The sequence below is a fragment of the Pimephales promelas genome, chromosome 16, assembly GCF_988280905.1.
Source record: "Pimephales promelas chromosome 16, fPimPro1.hap1.1, whole genome shotgun sequence".
NCBI classification, from domain to species: Eukaryota; Metazoa; Chordata; class Actinopteri; order Cypriniformes; family Leuciscidae; genus Pimephales; species Pimephales promelas.
This window is the reverse complement of record NC_142784.1, coordinates 20,149,106-20,176,621: the sequence shown is the minus strand read 5'-3', so window position 1 is coordinate 20,176,621 and position 27,516 is coordinate 20,149,106. Positions and strand designations below refer to the sequence as shown.

Here is a 27,516-nt window from a genome sequence, read left to right as displayed (position 1 = left end):
TTGCTTTTATGGCAACACTTTTAATAAGGTTCCATTTGTTAGCATTTTTTAATAACAATGAAAAATACTTATTGTAACAGGGTTCGTTGTTATGGGAAGAAGGAGGCTGGGAACCGGCGAACATTCAAGACTTTAATAATAAAATAAACAAATACAAAATGGACAACTGCTGGCCCCAGAAACAAAACACAACACAACAGGCCTGTTCCTCTCTCCATCTACACTGTCGTCGCTCCTCCTTTATGCTTCCGCTCCTCCGTGATGTCCATGAGAGATGTGAGACCGGTGTGTGTCGTGCTGCTCTAACGTCACTCGGCCTCCTGCTTGCCACACTTATAAAGCATTTAGGCCCAGTTAACATATGGTATTAAGATGTGTTTTAGTCAATCAGAAAGTGGAAAAAATACAGATGTAGGCATCTAAAATATTTTGACAACTTTGAGAGGTAGTTGAAAATACATTCGACCGGATTGCTTTCATAGAGTAAGCTTTTATGGTCGAATGCAGCCACAAAAGGCAGCACTGAAGGCCGAATTCTGACTCTACTATCTAATGTCTCAACAGAAATCGAGACTCATCAGACCAGGCAACATTTTTGCAGTCTTCAACTGTCCAATTTTGGTGAGCTCTTGCAAATTGTAGCCTCTTTTTCCTATTTATAGTGGAGATGAGTGGTACCCGGTGGGGTCTTCTGTTGTTGTAGCCCATCCGCCTCAAGGTTGTGCGTGTTGTGGCTTCACAAATGCTTTGCTGCATACCTCGGTTGTAACGAGTGGTTATTTTAGTCAAAGTTGCTCTTCTATCAGCTTGAATCAGTCGGCCCATTCTCCTCTGACCTCTAGCATCAACAAGGCATTTTCGCCCGCAGGACTGCCACATGCTGGATGTTTTTCCCTTTTCACACCATTCTTTGTAAACCCTAGAAATGGTTGTGCATGAAAATCCCAGTGACTGAGCAGATTGTGAAATACTCAGACCGGCCCGTCTGGCACCAACAACCATGCCACGCTCAAAATTGCTTAAATCACCTTCCTGTCCCATTCTGACATTCAGTTTGGAGTTCAGGAGATTGTCTTGACCAGGACCACACCCCTAAATGCATTTAAGCAACTGCCATGTGATTGGTTGATTAGAGTGCATTAATGAGAAATTGAACAGGTGTTCCTAATAATCCTTTAGGAGAGTGTATATTGACCATTGTTAGTTGCATTAAACAACGTTAACTAATGGATGTTTATAACATGTAACATAATAAGTTTAATTATTTACTAACTTATTTATTTTTTATTATTATTATTATTATTATATTGATTTTACTCACAATAATTAAAGATTTCAGTTAACATGTAGGCCAAGAAATGCACAATTTTGAGTCAGGTAAATCCAAACAACATGGAGCAGATGGTCGCTATAACCATATGACTGACATTAAACCAAGCTCCATCATATTAGACATAATATACTAAATAATTACACCCTGTCATGATGCTATATATCTATATTATACAGTATGTATTTAGAGATGCGAAGACACATATGATTCATAATGTAGTTCTCACTCATCATTCGGGCCCTCAGGGTGTGTGTGCTGGTGAGGGCAGTTGTGCCGTCAGTGCTGGCAGCATAACACACGTTCAGGCTCATCCCTATTGAGAGCTGCAGGTACTTCTGCTCTGGAAGTAGGCTATACCTTTCTATACATTTATATATATATATATATATATATATATATATATATATGTTCGCACCTGAAGTCACCAGAAAGTGAGATGGGTAAGAATGTGTCTAACAGGAATGACCACAATCACCTAGAATGCCTTTAGGGCAATATTCAATATTTTCTGTCATAGGGTACAGAGATAAGTGGGATACACAAACAAACATGCTAGACTCATAATGGTGAGGGTTCAACAATACAAAGTAAATAAAATGCACAAGTCTAAAGATTTACAGTGCTGGAAATACATTGTTCATTGCTTTATTCTGTACCATTTTGGGCTTTCATATCCAAATTTGCCAATTCAAATAGTCTTGCACATGCATGAAGCGGGAATCACACAAAAATTTCTCAAACCAAAACCCCATTTTTGAATAAAAACAATGCTTTCATTTATAAAGGTAAAGGTTGAAAGACAGCAACTAAAATGAAAATGCCTCTGGCAAACTTACAGAGCTCTTTTCCCACTTGACAAACTGACAGCATGGGTGGAGCAAAGGGCTAAACAAGGGGGAGACACACTATTGATTACACAATGTGACAGAAAGGCAGATTGAATGTGAAATAAATATTGAGCTATTAAAATGTATTTATTTATTATTATAACTGGCAGGTAGAACGCATATTCACAAAATCATTTTTTTGTTTCAGTTTTTCTCAGTCGCCTTGTTGCATTTCTCACATCACTGTTTACATTTGCACAACAGTTAGTTCAACATTCACAACATTTAGTCATTTGGGCACATCATAGTAGCAGTTTCTCATTCCTTCCAACAAATTGCAAATGCTTTTGGACATGCATCAATTGCTTTCATACAATCCTTGCTGTTTTATAACATTATCATTTGCTTATGTCATGACAGTCAAAATTACTTGTGAATCCTGAATAGTCATTCCATATAAAACTAATAGTCCTCATCTTATTGTTTGAGTCATCACATACAGAAAATGTTGAACTAGTTGTAAAAATCTGTCAAGCGAATGCTAAATTTTTTTATGTAAGAGCATTTGCAGTAAAAATGTGAAACATATTCAGTGTCTTGTACTCGGTTACCTCACTAAATACAGTAATGAGCAACTTTACTGTAGTTTTCAAATGGCTGTGCAAATATTTAGTGCTGTCTTGGGCATTTTCATGTAGTGTCACCAAGATGGGACTTTTTTTGGATTGGAAAACATTTGCAGATTACTGTAAACCATCACATGAACTGTCAATGAACACATGACAAAGCCATTTGACTATCTTGTTCATACAATGGTGTCAGGACAGGTGTTAATCTAAACAGGTTGATTAATATTGTATTGGAAAATCAACTTAAACTGTTTTAAATAATATCAAATGTATATTTCTTATCTCTCTGAAGGGGAGTGGAAATGCTCATGACAACATAAACAAATTTTCCAGCATCATGCCATATGTTCCTTGAAAACATGATGAATATATAGTCTACCTTAAGAAGAAGCTCAAGTGTTTGTGTCTCTACAATTTGTCTTTGAAGAGGAGCTGAACTGAATAGCTGTCATTGCCTTGGTTTCATCAAATGCCAAAGTGCACTTAAAAGAGGAATAGTAATCTTTCGTTCTCTCTGTTGCTGCAACATGATCTCATAGATATTATCAAAGGAGCTGAAGGTCCCACGGAGAAAAAAAAAAAAAAACTTTCTCATGGCACTCCCATTAGGACATTGTCACATTTTACTGCTAACATTTTAATGACTTGAAACTTTCTAAGTGCAATGTCCCTGAGGGACACTAGTGATTGATTTTGCCTTTTGTTTCCTCTGATAATAATTCAAGTCTCTCACACATAAAACATATTTAAATTGTTGAAATTATTCAAATATTTGTTTTAGTATGTAAAATGAATTATATCTTGTATCATATAATTCCCTATTGTTAAAGCATTCCATGAAACATTCCAGAGAATCAAAAACGAATTATTCTCCAGCCGAATACACATTTAAATAAATAAATAATCTTAATCATTATATTGCAAAAGGAAATTACTTATACACATAAAACAGCAGATTAGTTTGAAATTGGATCTCATGAAGAATTTTAATTTATTTATTCCTGTGTATAAGTAAAATCAATATAATATCAGCCAGCAATCTGCAAATCCTATTTGAGAGGTTAAACCAGGGGCATTCTTCTTAAAAATGATTTCATGTTCAAAAGCTTTTTGAATCGTATTATTACTTGACTCATAATCTAGCGTAAATGTAAATGAACAAATAAATAAATATTTATTTCCAATTATAATAGAATTGTATTACAAGTACATTCCAATATGTTTTTACCTGACAGAATGTCCTATAGGCTACTCATGTCTGGAAAGTTCTGTGAAAGTTATAATATAATATACGTAATAGCCTTTACAATGGGATATTCACCAAACATTATAAAGATGACTTTAAAAAAAAAAAAGGCAAGTTTTTTTGGTATAAGGAAGGATAGTCTGTCATTCATTGTTTAATACAATACTGATGAGCTGTACGGGTTGAAAGCAGTTGGTCATGCCTTTATTATTTTTATTCAGACTAAATACACCATTAAGGAAACCTCACTGCAACCCTCTCTTTTATTTACAGTTTTTCTCAATTGCTTTGGCTCAGTTCTCAAATGTTTTTTTTATTTCCCAAAACATTAAGTTCAGATGTTAAGACTGTTTCGAAAAATGTGCCAAAGCAATTGAGAAAAACTGTAATCTTCTTATACTTCTTTTCAGGGGAATTACAATTTTGTTTTCAGTTTTATAGATTGTCATGTCAGTTTCATATATGATTCAAAAGGGGGAGCCAGAAGCAAGGCAAAACTGCTGAAGAAGACGCCGCGGGCTTCCGTAAACTGTTTGCGGTTTCTGTCTGTTCTGTTATGTCAACACTCTTTTGTCGTACAGATTCGTGCAGATTTGCATAGACTCGGAAAGCTTTAAATCATGGATGAATCAGATACAAGCGCTATTCTTGCGGAGGACTCGGAGTCGGGTGACTCAAGCAAAGTCTGTTGTTGTTTTAAGGTGACACAAAACAAACCTCCTCCGCCGTGTTCGTGTCCTTTTTCCGTGACCGTGGAGCCCGTTATGTTCCTGTCCACGTTCTCCCTAGTTCTCCAGATGCCTCTATACACGCAGTACCTGTGGGAACGTATCAGTGAAGATGTGGGTTATAATGGAACAAAGAGTGGAGGATGTAATGCATCTACGGTCCACGACCCACTGCTGAAGGTAAACGATATTTGACACGTTGTCGTTTTGGAGAAGAACCTTTTTTCATTCCCAAATCAGTCTGTTCTTATAGTGAATCAAAAACAATTTGCGCAACCACCAGTGAAGGCTGAATTCCGAACAACAATTTTGAGTCGGTTCTTTCTATGACATTTTTGAGTCGGTTCTTTCTATGACACTTTTGAGTCGGTTCTTTCTATGACACTTTTGAGTCGGTTCTTTCTATGACACTTTTGAGTCGGTTCTTTGTAGTGAGTAAACACACACACACACACACACAGAAATAGCGTATCGTGTAGTTCGATTCCCGAACGAATGACTGTTATGATGAGCCTCTCTTTTTTTCCCAGTTACTTAATATAGCTCTTAATAAGTTAATATACAGAAAGCTACAGTACGGTGGTTCGAATCCCAAAAGAATGACTCTTACGAGCCGGTTCTTTCCTCCAGTGAATCTGGAAAACAGTTATTTTGCGACCAGTAAAGTCTAGTTACCAAACAAATTAATGTTTTTTTAACCCATTTTATTTTAAGTAAACGAAAAATAAAAGTATAAAAGAAAATATTCGATTCGAACGAATTACACTTTTGGGCTGTTTTTTTTTTTTAAAAAAAGTATTTTTTTTACAAAATTGGACTAGTACCCTGAACATATTGGGGGACCAGCAAATCCAGTTTCCGAACTAATGACTTTATGAAACTTTTCTTTTAGTGGATACAAAACATCAACTCAACCAGTCGATTGCCGAGCATATGACAATACACCTACATTATGAGGCTTTTTTAGTATTACTAAACACAAACACAAACTTGGACCAGTAATCCTATTTCTGAATGAATGACACATGAACCGGTTCTTTTTACTAGTGGATTAACTCATTTTTAATGATATGGTATATTCAACCGGGAATTATTATTACAATATCAAACTTGCCATTAAAGGATAGGCTATTGTGTTTCAAATAATAAAAAGAACTTAAATATGTAATTTATTTCCCTCGTCTAGGAAGTGGAGACTCGGACTGCACACTGGAACCTGTACATCAATTTGGGTGGTTTTCTAGTTGGGCTGATTATGGTGACCCTGTTGGGCTCGTGGAGTGATCGTGCAGGTCGCCGTGTGGTTCTAATCATCCCATCCCTTGGCCTGGCTGTTCAGGCAGCCATTTATTTGATTGTAATGTACCTGAAGCTGCCTGTGTTCTGGTTTCTTATTGGGAGGATCTGCAGCGGCCTCTCCGGGGACTTCAATGCCATTTTGGCCGGCTGCTTTGCATATGTGGCTGACACGAGTGGCATGGGTTCTCGCACCTTTCGTGTGGCGATACTAGAGGCTTGTCTGGGATTGGCTGGCATGTTTGCGAGCATCATCGGAGGACTATGGCGACGGGCACAAGGGTACTCGGCAGCTTTTCAAACATAAAATAAAATTGTAATATTTCTGTCAAAAACAACAACAACATCATGTTTCCCTCCAGGTATATCAACCCTTTCTGGCTAGTATTTGCCACAAATCTTGCAGCGGCCTTCTACGCATACCTGTTTGTGCCTGAAACCGTCACCCCTGACCCCGGGGCAAAACTCCTCTCCACCAGGCATCACCGGGCCATCTACCACCTCTATGGATCTGACACGCCACAGGGACGCAGAACTAAACTATGGTTTTACATTATCTGCTTCTTTTTGGTGGTGTCTGTACATTTGGGCTGCAGTGACCTCTATGTGCTCTATGAGTTGAGTGCTCCGCTCTGCTGGGGTTCAGAGCTGATTGGTTATGGATCTGCGGCCAAGAATCTGGCCTACCTCACCAGCCTGATGGGGCTCAGGGGCATGCAATGCTGTCTGCAGGACTGCTGGGTGGCTCTGGTGGGCCTTACCTCTAATATTGTTGGCTTGATTGTGATTTCGGTCGCTGACACTACAGCTCTGATGTTTACCGGTAAGATCTTCTATATTCAGTTTATATACGCCACCGTTCAAAAGTTTGGGGTCGTAAGATTTTTTAATATTTTTGAAAGAAGTCTCTTATGCTCACCAAAGCTGCATTTATTTATTCAAAAATACTGTGAAATAGTAATATTGTGCAGTATTACAATTTTAAATTACTGTTTTGTATTTTAATATAAATTATATTGTATTATTTATATGAAATGTAATTTTAATGTATTAATTATTTTAGATCTATTTTAATATGTAAACATTCCATTCCTATGATGGCAAAGCAGCGATCTGAAGCATCACATTTGGGTATCACAAATCATTCTGCTGATTTGGTGCTCAAGAAACATTTCTTATTATTATCAATATTTAAAACAGTTGTGCTGCTTAATATTTTCTAAAGACACTATTTCTTGACATTTCAAAATATATACAGTGCTGAGGCAGCCTCATGCTGTCGTCCAGTGGCTGAAGTAGATAAATATGAATCAAGGAAATGAACTTGCAGAAGTTGCTTATCTATCTGTCTTTGTCAGGATATGGCCTGTGCTTCCTTTTTATGGCCTCTACCCCAGTCCTGAGATCTAAACTGTCCAAGCTGGTGGACCCTTCAGAACAAGGTGGAACAAGGATATCATTTTGTCATAAATTAGTAACCATTAGAATTAAGTGGAATAACATGTTTTATTATTATTATTTTGTCTTAGGTGCTCTGTTTGCTTCAGTGGCGTGTGTGGAAGGGCTGTGCTCACTAGTTTCTAGTGGGGTTTTTAACAGTCTGTACCCTGCCACCCTACACTTCATGAAGGGATTCCCTTTCCTCTTTGGGGCCGTCATCCTCCTCATTCCAGCTGGCATTATTGGGTAAGACCCCCTCAATGATTGTCATTTAGACTCTCAGTTTGAGAATGAATAACATATTTTTATTATGATGTTTTCAGGGGCTTGGGTTGCCAGGAGAGGAGAGAGAGCAGAACAAACAGAGAAGGCTCTGGAATATCTTGACAATTGACTTTGTGAGAGTTTTTATAGAACAGCAAAGGACAGAATGAGTCCAGGAATAAGCAATGATTTTGTTTTGTGCACAATTCGGATCCTAAAGTTGATTGCCAATAGAGTGCACAAATGGACTTGTGTCCAATTCATGATGACTTGGCCATGCATGTTCCTGTGATTTTGCCAAAACAACATTCCTGACCAAAAGTAAGATTTTTTTTTTAAAAAAAAGAAATTATTCCCCAAAGATACATTGATTATGTAAAAAGTGGCATTAAAAACTTTTATGATATTACAAAATATTTCTATTTCAAATAACCTTCTATTCATTAAAAAAAACTGTTTTCAGCATTGATAATTAGACATTTGTATCAAGAACCAAATCAGCATATTAGAATGATTTCTTAAGGATCATGCGACACTGAAGACTGGAGCTTTGGATCACAGGAATAAATTGTATGTTTGTTTTTTTTAAGCAGATGTGTGTACCGACTGTGAGTAAGCCATAATAAGTATGTGGATTTTCACTGTGACAGGTGCTAACTAAACATCGTTTCAGCTTCCTGACCAGCCTGACACAGCAACATTAGCTCAACCAATGGAGTGAGTTTGGATCGGAAATTATCTGTCGACCACTGGGTGCCGGGGCAGTGTTTGAGAAACCTTGGTTATTGCTCACTGTAATCACTTTATTGTACCTCATCATGTTAACGTCAGCCTTTTTAATCTTTTGTCTTTTCTTCTTTGTAAGCAATAATGACCATTGCCACTTTCATAAAAAAAAAGTTTACAGAAGTTTTGTGTAGATTTATACAGGGATTTGAGAGGAGGCTCTCGGAATTGTGGCTTGTCTGTGTCGTTTCGTTTGCAGTATACTAACAGAAAGTGAAAATGACATCTTGTGATTTGTGCATGTCTGAAAGTGCCAAATTGTTTATCTCAGCAGAATATTTGATGAATACAGAGCAACAAGCAATTTTTTGTGGAACAATTGTATTATTTACATATATGAATATGAATAATTTTTTCAAAACCAGTTTTATTGCTGTTTATTTCTCAAAAAGAACATTTCATTATTTCATTGTACAGATTTTACACGTCGTATAAGACATGAAAGACAGACTGGCAAACATCATAAGGCAACAGTAGGGAGATCAATAGCAAGATAAAGCTTGAGGTGTCAAGAGGTGTTCACTAGCATTTTACTTGACCTGTTGAATCATCTTCACAGTGTCTGAAAATGTATCAGTGACTCAAATCTACTGCATAATATCCTTGCAAATCCTAAGAAAGCCTTTACAGCAGTATTTCAAGTCATGTAACTGTCTAAAATGATTTTTTTTCTAATACTGCATGAGGTGATGAATAACCATTATTTAGATGTGATTTTTTATTTGCTTTGTGAATGATGTAAGGTATGTCACAAAAGAATAACAGAAACTATATTTATAGAACTACAGTGTATTTGACGCTTTTAATAACCTACTGCAAACCAAATTTAGAAAAATTAAAAATTAACATTTCATAAGGCTTTTTTTAATATTTCAATTGATAATGCTACAATGCAAGATTATCTAGTATTATCTATCATATAAACAGAGACTGATTATGGTTTATGCTGATGTCATAAATACGATTGATAAAGCAGAAATTGCTTAAACTTCCTGAGTTACAGAAATGTCCCACACAATTCTGGGAATATGGACCATGATTACTCCAATTGAGAAATATTCGTAGAATTAGAATAATCCTTAAGGCGCGGTCACATTTATTGTTCGGAATGCAACGCAATCGCAAAATTTTGTTTGAGGGTGAAAGATTTCCCTATGTAGATTTGACAACAGGTTTGGAGTTTTGCCACATTGACCACCAGAAAGCTGGCTTATTTGAAAGTGTGTAAGCTGTGAATCATACATCACTACTCTATTGACGCGTAACTTTTTTTCTCATGAAATTTTGCCAAAATGTCCCTAATGCGACGGCACCTTCAAAGTTTCATTGCGTCTCTGGGTAGATTACATTTATTAATTTTTTTATCCCAAGAAAATTCAACCATGATTTATCTAGACCAGCTACATGCATACAACCAAAGGGAACACTGGCCTCTGAGGGTTAACAGGAGAGTTCTGGTTACATGATGGCCATTATTGGGAACGCAACATTATTTTATTTCTGGCTCTTTTTTGTCTGTTTTTGCAGCATCTGGTTGCTCTTGGCTGGGGCATTGCGCTGTCTTGGAAACGCATCTTGGCTGTAGGAAGCGCAGAATCTTTTCGATAGTGGCTTCCTGATACTCATGGGACCACCTGTGACATTAAGAGAAAAGATTTACATTCATTATTTATCCAATTAGATTAGTGCAAATCTCTACAATAAAAGCTCTTACAGGATATGGATCAGGATTATGTCACACATAGCAACGGGGTCAGCCCTGCCTCCTCACTAAGATGAAAGTTTTTGTCTTTTCCTTACTCAGAGTTGCTCTCAGATCGGTCCCAAATCGCTCAAAGCTAAGACTCCTACGTAAAAATGTCTTTAAGCTAAATTAAGTACCTCATTAATTTAGCTTAAAGAAATGAATTACATGAATTACTGAGCAGGCACAAACTACAGCAGTACATGTTATATGTTAAAGAGTAACTCCACCAACATGTTTAGTGAGAGAGTGTTGACTTACTTAATGCCATTAAATTTGAGAACGGTCCTCATGTCCTCCGGCAGAGAGGCCGGATCGGGCCACATAAAGTTATCAGTGACAGGAACAATGTTCTTCTTCTCATTCAGAGCGGTGACAATCTCCTGTGGATGACAAAATAATCTGTTTAGCCTCACTGACAATATTAATACACATAATTACATACTTCAAAGTGTTGGCTTCAATTTGGCATTTTCTGAGAATAGATTTATGGATTCTCAAATAGGGATTTAGGTAAGGATGACTATGAATCAAGCCTTCAGTTTTCCAGTTGAAGTGCAGCATTTTTGTGTGAACTGAACATTGATCAGTGTAAAAAATGACTTTATTTATAAAAGTAAAAGGATTTCTCCCTCTAACCTTATGAACCCAGTCTTTCATTGCCACGTCGCCCATACATTTGTCCAACGCATTGGCTGACAGCACCAAGATGAAGTTTCGTGCTCGGTGCACGCTCGTGATCAGCTTCTCCTCGAACCTGCCGGCTTCCAGCTTCTCCACGTCGATGAAGACGCTGAAACCATGTAACTGTAGATGCACCTTCAGTAGGCTGCAGAGAAAGAAAAGAAATGGAGATTTGAGGTTTATTTCAAAACAATAAATGGTTGATATTCAAATTCTGTACTACGTCATCTAAATAAATTAAAAATAAGGATTTTAAAAAGCTACAAGAAAATTTAGGCATCACAAATAGTAAATCCATTTTTCACAGTATGAAATAATAGATTTATATTTTGAGATTTGCATTTGACAATTCAGGAGAGCAATCAAGACTACATTTAACGCCGTTATTAAATGAAAAGTGACTTAACTTTAAGAGTTACGTGGTCAAAGTAATCAAAAAACTTTTGTTACTGAACAGAAAAGAGACATCTCATTTGTGGTCTGACCTTGCAAGCTGTGAACCCGTAGTGCGACGGTAGCTGATGAACACATCAGGGCCTGCAGGCTGGGAATCAGTTAGCTGTTTAGCAGGGCATCTGGCGGTCGAAAGGATCTTGGCACGATGGATGCCATTCTCTACATGGCAGTCAGACAGCAACTGTTCGTCTGTAATCTTGGCAATATTGTTCCGATCAACTCCGGACTGAATTAAGCCGTAGGTGTACTGACGGAATCGCGGGTCTACATCGGCCAGCCAGTCTGCCAGGTTATTGGGGTCACATGTGGAGTAGTTGGCGTAGGTCTTCAGGACACGCAGATCTCTAAGAAACCTGTACAGAGGTCATCAGAGAATTGCTACAGGTTATGATAAAATGCTTTTTTTTTTCATTTCATTGAGAATTCAGGTTTACTATCACACGAATTAATCACATTTGGAAATATATTCACATGTAATAATTTCACAATATATTTCTTTTGATTTCTCAAACTCCTACAACATCCAGGTTTATTTTCAGGTTTAGATTTGATTTTTAATCTTTTGGACCCTGATTATGATTATGAACATTTCTATAAATATTTTTTAAAGGGATACTCCACTTTTTTGGGGGGAAATAGGCTCATTTTACAACTCCCCCAGAGCTAAACAGTTGAGTTGTACCATTTTCGAATCCATTTAGCCGATTTTCTGATATTTAGAAGAATATCAGTAACCAGACAGTTTCTGGTCTCATTGACTTCCATAGTAGGAAAAAAATATACTATGGAAGTCAATGAGACCAGAAACTGTCTGTTAACTAATAGTCTTGTAAATAACAGAAAATCTGCTGAATACATTCAAAACCGGTAAAACTTAACTGTTTAACTCTGGAGGAGTGGTAAAATGAGCCTATTTCCAAAAAAAGTGGAGTATCCCTTTAAGAATGAATACTTTTCCAAGAATTAAGTAGCACTAGCCTCTTCCGAGTGAGCCCAGATGTCATGGCCAGATCTTGGATCAGATCCTGTTCTGTGATGTTGAGCAGTAGATCTCCATCCACCTGTAGTTCCTGAGAGATATGGTGCAGAAAACTGTGATTAAGTCCACAGCAAACATCGGCATGATATCATCATATCTTTCACCATTATCTTGTTCAGCTAAACAGGAAATAGGAGGTGTGTACAAACCTGGAACCGTTCAGTGAATGCAGCGAAGCCAATCTGCTGAAGCCAGGTCTGCACCTCTCCACTCTTCCAGTTGGGTACAGATGACAGGATACGCTTCGGGACGTCCTCACTCATCATTGTTAAGGCCCGCTTAGCCAAAGAGCAGACAGTGGCATTACTAGAGTACATGACGATCCTCTTTAGACTCTGGACAGCCCCAATCTCCTGAAATATCTGAGTAGAAAGATCCAATACATAAAATTCATTAAATGTATGATTAAACTATATATATTTTAGGGCTGTCAAACGATTAATTGCGATTAATCGCATCCAAAATAAAAGAAAAACATGTTCATTGGAACATGTTGTTAGTTGGGGAAGGCCTAGAGAATCAAATATAGTGTCTGTCTGACCTTGGTATTACGTTGACGGGACTTGATACTAGTCTCCACACACAGGTAGAACGCGGCGATGCATTTCCCCTCTAGACGTGTGCCGTCCAGCAGGGGCAGCAAGTGCTGCAAGTCTGTCGCCGTGCGGCCCTGCATGCTGTCTGCGCTGTCCAAAAGGTTGCGTGCAAACTCATCAGGGTCTAAGGAGGCGATGAAGGGCTCCACCAGCTCCAGAGTACCAGACTTCACCACTTCCTTCTCTATCTCCCTGTTGGCCGCCAGTACAGCCACGGCCAGGCAGGCATGGAACCGGATCAGCTCGTCCTCTTTGGAGAACGCCAGAGGGAACAGCCATTCAGCCGCCTGTTTTTCGATCATCAGACGCTGGCAGGTGTGCCCGCCATGCATGGCGCAGTTTGCCAGGGCCACAGCACAGTGCCGCAGTACAGTTGGGTCTGTTCCACGGCACCAATACAGGAGGGTGTCCAGTGCCCCGTTAGTGATGAGTTGCGCAGATGTCTCCTCTGTGTGTTTAAACATGTGCTCAAGGATGCCCGACACACTTCGTGCCAGCTGGGCGTCCTCTTGCTCACGGGTCAGGTTCAGTATGACCCCAAGGCCCATACGTGCCACATAATCCCTGCAAAGAAATACAAAAATTAGCATTTAAAAGAATTCTGATGCAAAAGCCTTCTGTCCAAAAAATACACTATAGTAATCCAACCAAGTGGCACCTACAAATACGGTAAATGACACAAGACCCTTTTAAATTTATGAAGTGGCCTTAAGCTCACAAAAGTAGTAAAACTGTTAAAACTGTTTCAGAAAGCAATATGTGTTCCAGAACTTCTGCCACATTTTTTTATATTCTTTTATATTATTTACATTTACATTTATGTAGGCTATGTCTCATCAGCACAAGCTTTCTCCTATCTTCCGAGAAGCTGCTCAATGCAGAGCAAATTGGTGGAGCTTACGTGTAGCTCCTCCTCGCTAGAGCTCCAGCGAGGAGGAGCGAATGTAATTTAGGTCTAATGGGTGGAGCTAGAATATCCAACAACACTTTACCTACTACCCAAAACTCTAGCCCTCCACTCCCTTTAGAGCTCCAGAGAGGAGGAGCTGGCTGTCATTTGACTCTGCAGTGAGTGAGTACCACTTTTGTCTTACACAGAAAACATTAAAGGTAAAATTCGCTTTACTGACTAACTGACAAAAATGTTTATCGATATCTTTAATAATTACTTATAATTATTAGTAAATATGATTCCGAATAGATCTGACGCAATTCTTGAAAAGAACATGATGCTAATCGAGAAGTTTTTGTTTACGGACCAAAAGAAGCATGTCCCGCAGTGTGGTAATAAATAAATGTAACCTACTGATAGGTCTATATAGGTGATATCAAGGTGATAAATCACATTGGCAAATTATTGCTTATTAATTTTTGTAATGTCTGTAAATATATACAGTATATTTCATATTTTAAAAACCATATTGTGTTTAAGTTATTTGTTGCTGAAGAAATTTCAAATCTGGGTATATCCTACCCTGTTAAATATATAACGTTAAATCTTAGGCCTACATATTAATAGACACATTTAATCTTATTTAAAAATAGGCTAACATTAGGGGAAAGTTAAAGTAATAAAGTTCTTTAACTACGTTCTATTTCTAAGAAAACTTTCCTGGAACCAAAACCAAACCTTAAAAAAAGAACGTTTGGGGAACCAAAAATTGGTAGCTGTGTTCAATGATATTCATTCATATTTAACTGTATTTGACGTTCAAATACATTTCAGGGCCCATTTGAAACATATGTTCCCTTACCTGTTTTCTGAGACCAATATCTGCTCAAGCAGCTTGGCAGACTCATAAGTGATTTCTACAGCTGGGGTCTGCAACAGCTGCAAGAGCAGATCCAGACCCCCATCCAGTCGGATCCTGTTGCAGATCTCCTCTGCTACCTGTCGACCCACTGTGGGCAGGACCCAGGCCTCCTCAACCAGCTGGAAAGTTTCAGCAATGGCTCGGCGAGTCTCTTCCATATCTCCTGTATCTTTGGAAGACTTCAGCGTTTTGACTGCGGAGCGCAACGCCGGAAGAGAGGCTTCCAACACGACCTGGACGTCAGTGCTGATCCCCGGAGACACAGCCCTGGGGCCGGAGCCCGTCCTGCGGTTGTGTAGCCGACTACTGACATATCCAGGAACCGTGAGTCTGTCGGAGCTAAACATGGAGAAATAACGGCAAATCTTGCTGATATAAACGGCAAGGGACAAAAACATGTATGCCAGGTGTTTGTCTGTTGTTACCACAGTTCTGATGTTTCTTTGTCTTTCAGCTGTAACAAAGAAATAATCACGTCGCGGTTAACTCATTACGTTATTAAATCGCAATGCGAAACAGTTTAATCCATTAACAGCGACTGTTTGCAATAAACGACAGAATACTGCTGATGTTAGGAAACAAAAAAATAAACGCAAATGACGTCAGAAACGTTAGCAAAGCCTTAAAGATACCCTTTACGAATCCACCGTTAGAAAAGGCCCATCAAGCTTGATTAAAAACCATGAAATACCAAGATGAAGCTGCAAGACTGACTTGATCTTTAAGGGTAAAATTAGGCAAAATTTGCCGGTTAGTCGATGTATGCAATCGATCAGATCTTTTCAGGCAAAGACGAATATTTCCACTGTCCTTTTGCCACACTCGGAGTCGGAGAAATTGGGCTACTATGAAAGCCAACTAAAGCGATATGCCTGGGCTACTTATAAAATAACAATATGATGCAGTCATATTTTGGATGAAGTCAAGATTGTTGATAATGGATGCTGCTGAAGCATCCTCAGCGTCCGCTTGTAGACCCGCCCAGTGATGTGAAGAATCATCAACCTCGGCATCAAAGGGGTGCTCTGCAGACTCAAATGATGTCCAGCTCCTCCTCTCTAGACGTCTGATGGGGTGGAGGGATGGAGTTTTGTGGAATGCTTGGCTCCACCTGCTGGAGAAAGACGACAATGCACCAAACCTACCATAAGTGCATGTAGGTAAGGGTAAACCCCACATTCGGAAATCATTAGAAACCACACAAAACACCTTTGAAACTGCACAACAACACACTTAAACACCAAGAACACATTAGTAACCACATAAAACATAATAGAAAATGAAAATATCATGTTTGTAAGCAGTTGTGCAAGGTTATGTCTGTGTGTAGATGTTGACAGACAGGTTACAAAATGGTAACCTGCGTCCAATGGACCTATTAATCATTCACTTTTCACAGAAGTCAACAGGGTTATTTGTCCCTATATGCATTCCCACATTAGTCTAGGAAAGTATGTCATGGTGGACTCTGACTAGAAACAGACTAGAAAGTTGTAAACAATCATTACTTGTTTTTTTGTCATACCTTTAAATGGATCACTCAAAATAATGTAATCCACAAAAACATTCAAAGTCATTTACTATGACCGGATTTATTAACGTTAATATTATTCAAGTTAAAGAAATGTTACATAAAGTAGTCCTCATAAAACAGCTTTGTTAGTAGAAAGCAAAACAATCCCTGTCTGGTTTTAATGATTTCATTTGAACAAAGACGAAAACATATTGCAAAAAATAAGCAAACAAAAGAGGGTGAGTGACCTCTGAATCTATTGATCCACTGATTTCTCTTTGGTCCTGATGGTCTCAGTTCTTCGGTCACTAGACACCAGGATGAGGCTTCTTTTGCTGCTAGGATTGTTTTTCTTTACATATGCGGCTGAGCAAGGTGAGAACGCTTTTACTTTTTATAACGATTTGATGTATATTGTTGGTGCTATGTTGGAAATGTGCTCTTCTTCCTGTCAGAGTCGTGTATTGAGCGCTGTGAAAATGGGTTTGACGCCACCAAGAACTGCCAGTGTGACTCTATGTGCACATACTACAAGAGCTGTTGCACAGACTATGAGTCCTTTTGTCGTATTAGGAGTAAGTTTACCATATTTCATAAACATGTGTAATGCAATGATTAAAACAGATGCATGAGAAACTTTTCTTGTTGCAGCCCGTGGAGACACCTTTCCTTCTTACCCTGAGGATGATTACGAGGAGACAAATAGCACAGGGGTACCAATCAGATCCAGATCACAGCAAAGAATCTCAAACCCTTCTCCAGCAACCTTTGCTGATAGATTCAGCCTATTAACACCAACTTATCAAGTCCCGGATTCAACGTTAGATGATAACCCATCACCAGTGATTTCCACTGCTGCCACTCCAACTACACATCACCCTCTATTACCCTCCACCATCAAGACCCCAACAACAACTGCACGAACAACCTCAACTGCTGATCTCACACCAACAAAAGCCAAAGACCCTGACGCTGAGGTCTGCAGTGGCAGACCCTTCGACTCCTTCATGCAGCTCAAAAACAGCTCTATATATGCATTCAGAGGTAAGTGGCTCACCGCAAAGAACGAAAATGCAACAAATACAAATACAAAATGACTTTACATTTTTTACCGTTGTAACGTAGTCAGTTTTTTGGGGGTTTTTTTGTTTTACCTACCTGAGTTCCTATAGTTAGTTTCCTTGGTTATTAATTAGCTCAATGCCGGTTCTGTTATAGTCAATAGTCCTCTGTGTATTTAAGCCTTCAGTGTGCTATGTTTCATTGTACGTGGTTGTGTTTGTTCATTCCCTGTTGAATTTATTAGACTGTTTCTGTTCATTACACCTTTGTCCATTACTCCGTGGCAACACTAATATAAAATGAACATACAATTATATTTACTACAGGTAGATATTTTTTGAAAATATATATAAATTAATTTTAAAAAATTAGGTAAAAGGAAAATAAAAGACAAAAAATAAAGATAATAAAACAAAAAGTTTTGCTGTAGTTCTGTAATTAAACTCTTATGATGGTTCAATATTTGTTCTTCTTCGTATATTCATTTATTCTCTTTTACACACTTGTTTTATTAAAAATGTGATATGTTTGTCACCAGGACTATATTTTTTTGAGCTTGATGAGAAATCAGTATTACCGGGGTACCCAAAGCTCATTGAAGACATCTGGGGAATAAAAGGTCCAATAGATGCTGCCTTCACTCGCATAAACTGCCAAGGAAAGACATACATTTTCAAAGTATGAATGACCTCACATTATTTAGTGTATACAGTGTGAAAAGTTTATTTGTGTTTACAATAAAGTAGTCTAAATAGTCCCAATTCAAATTTCTTTAATCAAAGTTATTTAATCCGTTTAATGCGTGATTGAAAAAGACAATATTTTATTAAATTATTCCCAGGGCAATAAATACTGGAGGTTTGATGATGGAGTGCTAGATGAAGACTTCCCACGGGACATATCTGTGGGATTTGAGAAGATACCAGACCATCTCGATGCTGCCTTTGCCATTCCTGCTCACAGCCATCATGGCAAAGAGAAAGTTAATTTTTTTAAAGGTCAGACCTATATATATTAGGCCTGTCAAACGATTAATCGCGATTAATCACATCCAAAATAAAAGTTTGTGTGTACATAATATATGTGGGTGCACTGTGTATTATTATTTTATATATATATAAATACACACACATGATTGTATACATTTAAGAAATATTTTCATGTATATACTGTATATAGATTTATATATCATTTATATTTTTTTCTTAAATATAGATGCATGTGTGTGTGTATTTATATATATATATATATATATATATATATATATACAGTATATATATACACAAAATAATTACACACAGTGCACCCACATATATTATGTACACACAAACTTTTATTTTGGATGCGATTAATCACGATTAATCGTTTTAAATGTAATTATCTTTCATTAATCTTTACTAAACAAAGTATATGTTTCTTATTTCTAGGAGACCAGTATTACCAGTATGAGTTCAAGCACCAGCCATCCCATAAGGAGTGCATTCAGATGTCATTGAGATCTCCCTCAGCACTCTTCAGCAGATACACTGATATTTACTACGACCGATGGGTTGAGCACTTCAACCAGCTCTTTGGTGGAGGTAATACTTTTTTAGGCCAAGCTATCAATATTATGCACCTGGGAAAGCTTTCATAACACAAATTTTAATTGCTTTTTTTCCAGCCCAAAGTCATCACGGTGGCCATCACTTCATCAACAAAGACTGGATTGGGATCAAATCACCCGTGGATGCTGTGCTAGCCGGCAGACTCTACGTCACTCCGAGATGGCCCAACAGAAGCCGTCAGGACAGAAATCGGCAGGATTGGGACCAGCAGTGGGGCCAACGCTATGGGCAGGAGTGGGGTCAGCAGTGGGGACAACGCTATGGGCAGCAGTGGGGCTCCAGGCGCAGGCAGAATAGGTCACCATACTGGGAAACTATGGCTGAGAGGGGCATCAGCATTGGACATGAGTATGCTGAGAGGTTTGGGCAGGACAGGTGGCAAGATCAGGACAGACGGCAAGATCAGGACAGACGCAGAGACTATTATTATAGACAAAATGACTACGATTCTGACTACAGGTACAAACCTTCGGAAGACATTGTCCATGACATGCTGCAAAGGCGTCAGCCCTTACAGAGTGTCTACTTCTTCAAAGGAGGTACTGAAATTTAAATGATAGTAATATATAAGCCTACAGTATATTTATATTATATTATATAAGTATGCAAAACAATTTCTTTACAGATATGTACTACAGAGTGAATCTCCGAACGAAGCGGGTTGACTATGCAAACCCTCCCTACCCAAGACCTATTGGAAAATACTGGCTTGGCTGCAAAGACACGTCAGGAGCAGAAAAGAGATGAGTCCAACTGTAAACAAACTGCCATTTAATAGTATTTATCATACAGGTATAAAAAAATAAGCTGCATTTGTGAGGTCAAAAATAAGGGTGATATGTAAGGCCTTATAGAATCTCTCCACAGATTTCTACACAATGGATTGACATCATTCATAAATATTCCTGATTGTGGTGTGATTGATTAAGCTCAGTGGACACCATGCAGTTTTTAGTCTAAAAGATAACATTTCAAATAAACAGATATATGAATTGAATGATAAAAGCAATTGCATGAGAGGAATTTAAAGTCTGAAGTTCTCATGAGCTTCACAACTTAGGGACAGTTGTGCAATCTTTCAATAAACAATGTTTTTTGACCTAAAAATATTAAGTCATTATTTCTTTGTAATGCATTTCATCAGCTTGTGCCTAAGAAAGTCCTCTCGGAAAACAAATATGAACAGAAATCTCTTTAAAAAGGTCTAGGTTTAGCTTCTCCAGCGCAATAAAAGGATGTTTCTAGTCATTTTTGCTGCCAACTATCAATATCATTCAAATTTCCAGAAAGTGTTTTGGCACATTTCATCAGATTATTGTGGTTTCTTTCTCTATCCAAAGATTGAGTACTGCCAATATCAAGCAAATTGAATTTATCTACATAACCCCATATTACAACTAATCAGTGTCATTCTGCCAAGAACAACTGTGCAGTAGTGATGCGTGTAAAGACTAATCTTTATGTATCTCGCATAGAGAAAGAGATGCCAAAAACCAAGATATGTAAATACACACTTACATGGCCTTTAGATAAAACGCTCGAGGAGATCCAAGACGCAAGCCAATAATATTTTTTCTACATTGTTATGAAAGTTATTTCATGCATAATTGCTGTAGGGTTCATATCTTGGCCCAGGACCAATTTACACTACCATTCATATGTTTGGTGTCTGTACGATTTTTTTTTTATGTTTTTGAAGTAGTAGAATTGAATGTTTGTAACAATGTAAAAGTCTTTACTTTCCAAAGTCGGTCTTTTGATCGAAATTTATTGACCAAGTATTTGAAAGTCTGTGAATGTAAACAGTTACTTATGGGTTATAAAGGGAGCATGAAATCATATCAACAAACAAAATTTTCGATGTAGATATGTTTATACAGTTTATGCCAAACTTACAGAAAAATTGCCCTTTAAATCAGTAACTTTAAGATTCAGGAATATTATTAATGCTTTACATAAACATTCTCATAACATGGCTCATTTTCTGCTTGGTCCATAACGGTTTCATTAATAATAATCTCTGAAGAGGTGACCCCATCAGACGGAGCCACAGTCTCATAAGCGTGCTCTGTCAGAGCGTCTGTCTCACAATCTACTTCAGTGTCTTGCTCCACCTCTAAACTATGGAGGGTTTCGCTCTCTGGGACACTTTTTAAAACAGAGGACAAGGGCCTCTTCGGGGTGCTGTTCTCCTGAGGAAAGTCTGTTGCCCCTACTGTGCAGGGAGAGCTGAGGGAGCTGTGTTGCCTGCGACTAGGCTTCCTCATGACCACCTCTGATTGGCCGGACCCAGAAGTTTGCTCCCACGCACTGGCCCGTGCTCCCAGTTTCTTCCGCGGGGGCTTGGCAATCGCCTGCCCCCTGCCTTTGGGCAGGGCAGCCTCCTCTTTTTGTCTCTGCAGGCTGCCTAGTCTGCGCAGCATCGCTTGAACGGGCCCTTCTGAAGGTGGCTCTTGCTTAGCCATCTTTTGGGTCTTGCCTACAGTCACATAAACAGTTGTTAACTTCTCTGAATCTGCATCTGAATGGCAGCCATCAGATGGCTGGGTGTTCTTCCTGGTATTGGAAAGTGTGCGTCGTCTCCCACCGGGCACAGTGAGGTGAGTCCTGAGCGGGCCAGAATTATATCTTGCCGAGTCAGATTGTGATGTTTCAGAGGCAGCTGCTTGTTCCTCAGAGGAGATGCTCTCCTCATTGTTTTTTTCTTCTTTTTCTGTTTCTATCTCACTATGGTTTCCCTGTCCTCCTTGCAGAGCAGAGATCATCAGCACACCCCAGGCTTTGGGTTTCCGAGTAGTTCCTGGCAGATCTTGGGTCGAGCTACGGCGCTCTTTAGAGGTGAACTTTGTGCCCTCTGCAAAAGACACTGAAGGGCGTTTGGATTTGGCTATGCTGGAGGTACGAGGGATACCAAAATCTTGTGACATGTCCTCGCTGCTGAAGGTTGATGGGTCAGGGAAGAAGTTACACTTTGAGTTCAGCTCCTGAAGCTCTCCACCGGCCACTGTAAGAACATCTGGGAGAGAGCGTGTAAACATGAATCAGTATATTGCTCAGAAGTAGCTCTTACATACTTTCACATTACAGTTGATTATGGCGCAAATCTGAGTTTTTTCCCTCACAATAGCTGTGGTTACATCCAAAGTTACAAATTTAACTTAAATTAGCGCTAAATTGGATTTTTGCATTAAAACATTTGCGAGTAAAGCAGAGTTTCCATCCAATGAGTCGAAGAGAACAAAATCGTCACTTTCTGATAAACTAGCACTAAATATCACAAATAAAAGTGGAAGTTGCTGCAATAGGAGCAGTTTTTTTAGCAATCTCCCAAATGTGCTTAAAAATAGGTGGATAGAAACATAGCTAGTGACACATCTGATTTTTTAAAACAAATATTATATGCTAAATATTACTTTTTTGCAATGTGGCTTTAGTGTGAACAGTCAGAGGTGGAATAAATGCAATTTTTGCGAATTCTAAAATAATGATTTATGAATTTGGGGAATCTAAGAGTTATTTTAAAAGGATGAAATTAGTACTTTCGTTCAGCAAGGATACATAAAATTGATTAAACGTGACAAACATTTATACAGTTACAAAATATTTCTGTTTCAAATAAATGTTAACATTAACATAAACAAATTAAGCGTCATAACATCGATAATAATAAGAAATGTTTCTTCAGCACAAAACCATCATATTATAATGATTTCTGAAGGATCTGAAATTCAGCTTTGCATCACAGGAATAAAATTACATTTTAAAACAAATAAAATAGTAAAACATTATTTTAAAAATGTAATAATGTTCCAAAATGTTACTGTTTTTTACTATATTTTTATTTTAAAAGAACAGTCTTAAAAAACTATGTATGAATGGTGTATAAATATAGGTTACATTGCATAGATTTAAGTGTTCTTTTAATATTTATAATCTAATATGCACTTTTGAAATTTGATATAACAACAAAATATTAAAATATTATTAAATATAATTGATTTATTAAAGAGATCTCATTTAGGGATTGTCTTATGGGAGCTCACAATAACAGCTAAAAAAAAATAGAGTAACTAGAGTAAAAAGGACATTGAGACTAGAAATATAACTACCTTCCCTGGGCGGTTCACAGTAAATGGCCTCTCCTTCATCATCAGTTTCAAATGAATCAGTCACCCAGCCGGATGATGGCTGGTCAATGAAGCTGTGGTTAAATGTGAGCTCGGGATCATGATGAGAGACTGAAGACACAGTGGAGAACATTATAAGTCCACTTACGCAAGCCAAAACACAAACTCGCTTGCATATGTTTTTCAGTGACAGCTGCAAATGAAAATAGATGCATTACCTGTAACCCTGGGTAAACCAGATGACCAAAGAGTAATGCATGGCATAGCTGCACCCATGTTGGCCAACACAGTGTAAACATGGTGCTTCATGCGGACTGTAGGGCTCACATCCCCAACCGCCACTCTGAAGGACAGATTTAGCAGACGATTTTCTTATTGTTTACAAAATTAAAAGACATTTTTTGTATTATATCAGCTGCCAGATAACAAATTCATACCCTTCCTTCCCTTCGACAGGCCTGCCGCAACAGCAGCAGCAAAACAACAAGGCGAGTATTAAAATGCACAGAGGAATCAAAAGCCCTGCTATGAGACCTGCTCTGCTACCTAGCAGACAAACACACACACACACACACACACAAAATGAATAAAGGGGATGTGGATACCAGCAGTGAAAACCAAACTGTAGTGTCTGTACATACTATTTGGGCAAGCTCCTGTGGCTGGATGGCAGGCATGATTCCCACAGTCACATGTTGAGGAGCAGTTGACGCCATAGAGGTTAAGAGGACATGAGCTGTTACAGCTACAGAGATTTAACAGTGAGAGACCTTATACCTTATTTTTAAGTTAAAAACAACCTATAAATACCACTGTACCCTCACCTCTCACCCTGGAAACCAGGAAGACAAATGCAACTTCCTGTCACATGGTCACAGTGGCCATGATAGCAGGTTTTACACAGGAAGTGGCAGCCATCTCCGTAAGTACCATTTGTGCAGGGTTTGTCACATCTGCAGAGAGGGAGAAGCCCAAAATAAAGTCAACTAGAAGATATAAAATCTACCCCGTGTCAAAATCTAAGATAGCTAGAAAAATAAATGTGTACAGTGGCCTGCCCAAAAAAGTGTTTGGACATTTAAGCCACACTTAAAATGAATTTCATTGCTGTAGATATAATGCTTGTTAGGCTTTAAATTGAGGGTATCGCCAGATTTCTCATTTCCACTTTCATTTGATAAAATTCATATTAATTTAGGTATTTTGTTACATCAAGTTTATTTACATAGGAAAGAAATCTATTGGTGTAAATTATGTCCTGCAGTGACCTATACCTCTTCTTTTTCAACTATTAAATAGACTGGCTTATTAAGAGTCCTTTATTTGTGAATGGGACACTGGTTGTGCTGTATGTTGTTGATTCAAGAAACAGCTCATTAGGAGTCATTTGTTTGTGAATCAAACTACACAGGCCACACTGTATGATGTTTCTGATTCACTAAAAAATAACTAACTCATAAGAGTCGTTTGTGATTCAGGCTACACTAGTCACGTAAGGACCTATCAGCCAGGTCATCTAGAGATTCATGAACAAACTAGATATTTCTACGATAAGGTTTATCATCTAATGTGATTAAGTGAATTCCTTTTTAGGCCACTGTAGTTTGCCATATAGTAAATAAGACAATAGGATGTTCTTTTCAGAGCTGAATCCCAACAGATCTGTACCTTGGTCCAGTCCACCCAGTATCACAGTGTAAGCATGCTCCAGTTTCCGGGTCACATGGGTCCATATTTCTGCAATGCGCACAAACCTCTTGGCAGCGATGGCCATAATAACCTGCAGGACAGCTCTGGTCACAGCGAGTGCCATTCCACCCTGGTGCACAGGCATCACACAGGCCGTCCTGTTTAGAGCAAGACCTGCCTCCTTCACAGTGTCCACAGCTACACACACAGAAAGGAGAACAGAAATCATGGATGAACCAAAAATTCATGTTATGTTTTTAATCCTGCCCTTTTCACTCACCTCTCCTTACAGCCTCTGCCGTACTTTCCACTCTCACAAGGTTCATTGCAGACAGAGCCTTTGTAACCCGGGTAGCACAAACAGGTGCCAGTTTGCAGGTCACAGTCGGAATGGCTGAGATTACAATTACAACGGCGGTCACAGGACGGACCCCACCAGCCACGAATGCACTGACAGGCCCCTGTGCGCTGCAGGCAGGGGGACACAAAACAGTTGCATTGCAGGCTGCACTTTTGGCCCCAGTAGCCCTCATTACACAAGCAGCGGCCCGTGGCTTGGTCACAGGTGGATGTTGCGGCGTTGCACTGACAGGCTTTGGAGCAAGTGGACGTCCACCAGCCCTCCTCACAGTGGCAGTTGCCGTAGACAGGGTCACATTTCCCATGACGTCCACATTTGCAGCTGTTTTGGCACAGGTTGCCCCAGCGGTTAGACAGGCACGAGCACTCACCCGTAACTGGGTCACAGAGCCCATGAGGGTGACAGGGGCAAAGCTCACGACAATCCGCCCCCCAAAATTCATGAGGACAACCTGCGGAGACATACGAATTCAGATCCGTACAATAACTAGAATCGCACTACAATGAAAACAATAGAAAATAATATTAATATTATGAAAAAAAAAAAAAATAATATATATATATATATATATATATATATATATATATATATATATATATATATATACATACATACATATATTCGGTTTTGTTTTGTCAGAAATCATTTTTATAGAACAGTTGCTGTCCTTGAATTTGAAATCATCAATTACATATTAGCTACACACCATGGTGGCAACAAACGAACGTCACGAAACAGAAAATGTATATTTAATGGTATTATGTAGATTTAATACATTATACTTTTAATTCAAAGAAAATATAAATTGCTTTTTAAGTGCCATACATGTTTATGCTAAGTTTCCGTTGCATTTATAGTGTTGAGCAGCAGGTGCCGACAGCCTGTTTGTTTCGCGTGCCTCTAAACAGTGAATCATTTTGCGAAGCATTTGATTCAGAGTTGCGAAAAATGCTGCGTTGTTGTCTCCATACTGTTTGGAAACAGCTTGATTCTGCTATAGAACTATAGTTGACGGAGGGAAAACAAAGTAGCCTAACTGGCAATATTGTGTCTAAAATCTAGGTAACTCGATATTAAGTAGGTTAGTTGACTCAATCTTGAAGCAGAATCACACTTGTATCAGGCATTCTTGCTAGTTTGTAAATCTCTAACCTAAAGGCCACAGCTGTACAAAGGTAGTCTTGAAAACAGAAACCTAGTGTGATGATATTAGGCTACTTACGGGCTTTGCACTGATACCCGTAAAATCCAGGTTTACATCGACAAAGTCCAGGGTAAACACACACTTCGTCCTGCAGACAGGCTCTTTCCCCCTCACAGAGAGCTGAGAAAACAAAAAGGGAAACTTTACAGACAAAACTTCACAAAACTGCTGACATCTACAGGCCCACAGGAAACTGGTCTGGTGTGTCATCAATAAAACAACAATTTAATCCATTTTATATTAAATTTATATTTATCTACAGATGGTATCAATACTCACGGACAGTGCATTCATCACCATTTTGGCCCCATCCAGGACAACATGTGGGAGAAGAATCCCTGTTTAGAAAATATAGCAGACATTTTATATTCTGATGGATTGAATCTAGCCTACTGACCTAATAAATAGGGAAAACATTACAAGTAGGAAAGGGAGAAAAATAAAAATTGGGTCCATAACATAAGAAACTTCTTATAAATCACAAATAAGAACTCCACTGTTTCTCTTAAACAGTTTGAGATTTAATTGAAAGAATTTGAAGACATCTCAGATTTTTTTCCCTAGAGTTTCAGAAGAAATATCAGTCTCTCAAAATGATCTAAAAATGTCCCAATATTTATGATTTTTTATTTGATCAAACATTTTACATTGAAACTATCAAACTGTCTTGTCAATGTGATTCACTTTCATTTTATAGTTCTCTATTATTACTGGACAATATGTAGAACAATGACACAAAATTTTAGGACATATGAGACAATGATACTTCAGCAAAACTGAATTCTGGACCAGTACCTGATACTGCGGCAGATATTCTTCCCGGTTGGAGAGAGTCTCTGAGCTGAGCATTGGACACACATGAGCATCAGTCCAAATGAGGTCAGAAAGGTGTCCATCCCCTCTGGACCGACCAGAACCGAACACCCTCTCCTACCACGGCACCAGTCCAGGCTAGTTCTCTACTTCTGCAATAGAAAAGATCCAGTCCAGTGTCTGTAGCAAAATGAGCTCTCCAATTCTCTTTGTTTCCTCTGCAAGTTTCCTGAGGAAGAAAAGCCAACTTCCTCTAAT

General features: G+C 38.6%; 4 protein-coding genes across 6 annotated transcripts; 2 read left to right on the top strand and 2 right to left on the bottom strand.

Annotated features, from left to right (window-relative positions):
- The first annotated feature begins 4,529 nt into the window (after positions 1–4,529).
- On the top strand, positions 4,530–8,405 carry slc46a1 (solute carrier family 46 member 1). Its single transcript, XM_039662518.2, has 6 exons — positions 4,530–4,943; positions 5,950–6,341; positions 6,422–6,882; positions 7,418–7,501; positions 7,589–7,745; positions 7,823–8,405. Exons 1-6 carry the CDS (start codon positions 4,656–4,658, stop codon positions 7,884–7,886), a joined length of 1,446 nt encoding a protein of 481 aa, XP_039518452.1. The 5' UTR covers positions 4,530–4,655; the 3' UTR covers positions 7,887–8,405.
- A 1,426-nt stretch (positions 8,406–9,831) lies between these two features.
- sarm1 (sterile alpha and TIR motif containing 1) lies at positions 9,832–15,884 on the bottom strand. The gene is made up of 8 exons (XM_039662489.2): positions 14,823–15,884; positions 13,014–13,632; positions 12,622–12,834; positions 12,412–12,503; positions 11,463–11,786; positions 10,933–11,122; positions 10,555–10,676; positions 9,832–10,183 (listed from the first exon to the last, which is right to left on the bottom strand). The coding sequence occupies exons 1-8, from the start codon at positions 15,278–15,280 to the stop codon at positions 10,039–10,041; spliced, it is 2,163 nt and encodes a 720-aa protein (XP_039518423.1). The 5' UTR covers positions 15,281–15,884; the 3' UTR covers positions 9,832–10,038.
- Positions 15,885–16,458: 574 nt separating this feature from the next.
- vtna (vitronectin a) lies at positions 16,459–20,171 on the top strand. Of its 2 annotated transcripts, XM_039662501.2 has the most exons (8): positions 16,459–16,770; positions 16,851–16,970; positions 17,047–17,439; positions 17,996–18,135; positions 18,299–18,455; positions 18,885–19,037; positions 19,121–19,603; positions 19,690–20,171. In XM_039662501.2, exons 1-8 carry the CDS (start codon positions 16,683–16,685, stop codon positions 19,809–19,811), a joined length of 1,656 nt encoding a protein of 551 aa, XP_039518435.2. In that variant the 5' UTR covers positions 16,459–16,682; the 3' UTR covers positions 19,812–20,171. The 2 variants fall into 2 exon arrangements, with proteins under 2 accessions (XP_039518435.2, XP_088977320.1); XM_089121194.1 differs by lacking the exon at positions 16,851–16,970.
- scarf1 (scavenger receptor class F, member 1) lies at positions 19,819–27,492 on the bottom strand. Of its 2 annotated transcripts, none has more exons than XM_039662467.2 (11): positions 27,241–27,492; positions 26,725–26,783; positions 26,464–26,565; positions 25,161–25,692; positions 24,860–25,078; positions 24,016–24,144; positions 23,833–23,936; positions 23,629–23,737; positions 23,410–23,534; positions 23,174–23,302; positions 19,819–22,080 (listed from the first exon to the last, which is right to left on the bottom strand). In XM_039662467.2, the coding sequence occupies exons 1-11, from the start codon at positions 27,339–27,341 to the stop codon at positions 21,008–21,010; spliced, it is 2,682 nt and encodes an 893-aa protein (XP_039518401.2). In that variant the 5' UTR covers positions 27,342–27,492; the 3' UTR covers positions 19,819–21,007. The 2 variants fall into 2 exon arrangements, with proteins under 2 accessions (XP_039518401.2, XP_039518409.2); XM_039662475.2 differs by having other exon boundaries at positions 24,946–25,078.
- Positions 27,493–27,516: the final 24 nt, after the last annotated feature.

Bases quoted from the DNA above. Each gene is read 5' to 3' on its own strand.
- slc46a1 (XM_039662518.2), top strand. From the start codon at position 4,656: ATGGATGAATCAGATACAAGCGCTATTCTTGCGGAGGACTCGGAGTCG. The intron at 6,342-6,421 runs GTACTCGGCAGC...GTTTCCCTCCAG, and splicing joins CTATGGCGACGGGCACAAGG to GTATATCAACCCTTTCTGGC. The intron at 7,502-7,588 runs GTGGAACAAGGA...ATTTTGTCTTAG, and splicing joins GGTGGACCCTTCAGAACAAG to GTGCTCTGTTTGCTTCAGTG.
- sarm1 (XM_039662489.2), bottom strand. From the start codon at position 15,280: ATGTTTTTGTCCCTTGCCGTTTATATCAGCAAGATTTGCCGTTATTTC. The intron at 12,835-13,013 runs GTCAGACAGACA...CTTTCTACTCAG, and splicing joins CCCGTCAACGTAATACCAAG to ATATTTCAGGAGATTGGGGC. The intron at 11,123-11,462 runs GTCAGACCACAA...CTTTCTCTGCAG, and splicing joins ACGGGTTCACAGCTTGCAAG to CCTACTGAAGGTGCATCTAC.
- vtna (XM_039662501.2), top strand. From the start codon at position 16,683: ATGGTCTCAGTTCTTCGGTCACTAGACACCAGGATGAGGCTTCTTTTG. The intron at 18,456-18,884 runs GTCAGACCTATA...TCTTATTTCTAG, and splicing joins GAAAGTTAATTTTTTTAAAG to GAGACCAGTATTACCAGTAT. The intron at 19,038-19,120 runs GTAATACTTTTT...CTTTTTTTCCAG, and splicing joins CAACCAGCTCTTTGGTGGAG to CCCAAAGTCATCACGGTGGC.
- scarf1 (XM_039662467.2), bottom strand. From the start codon at position 27,341: ATGGACACCTTTCTGACCTCATTTGGACTGATGCTCATGTGTGTCCAA. The intron at 24,145-24,859 runs GTACAGATCTGT...CCCTCTCTGCAG, and splicing joins ACTGGGTGGACTGGACCAAG to ATGTGACAAACCCTGCACAA. The intron at 23,738-23,832 runs GTATGTACAGAC...TTTGTCTGCTAG, and splicing joins CACAGGAGCTTGCCCAAATA to GTAGCAGAGCAGGTCTCATA.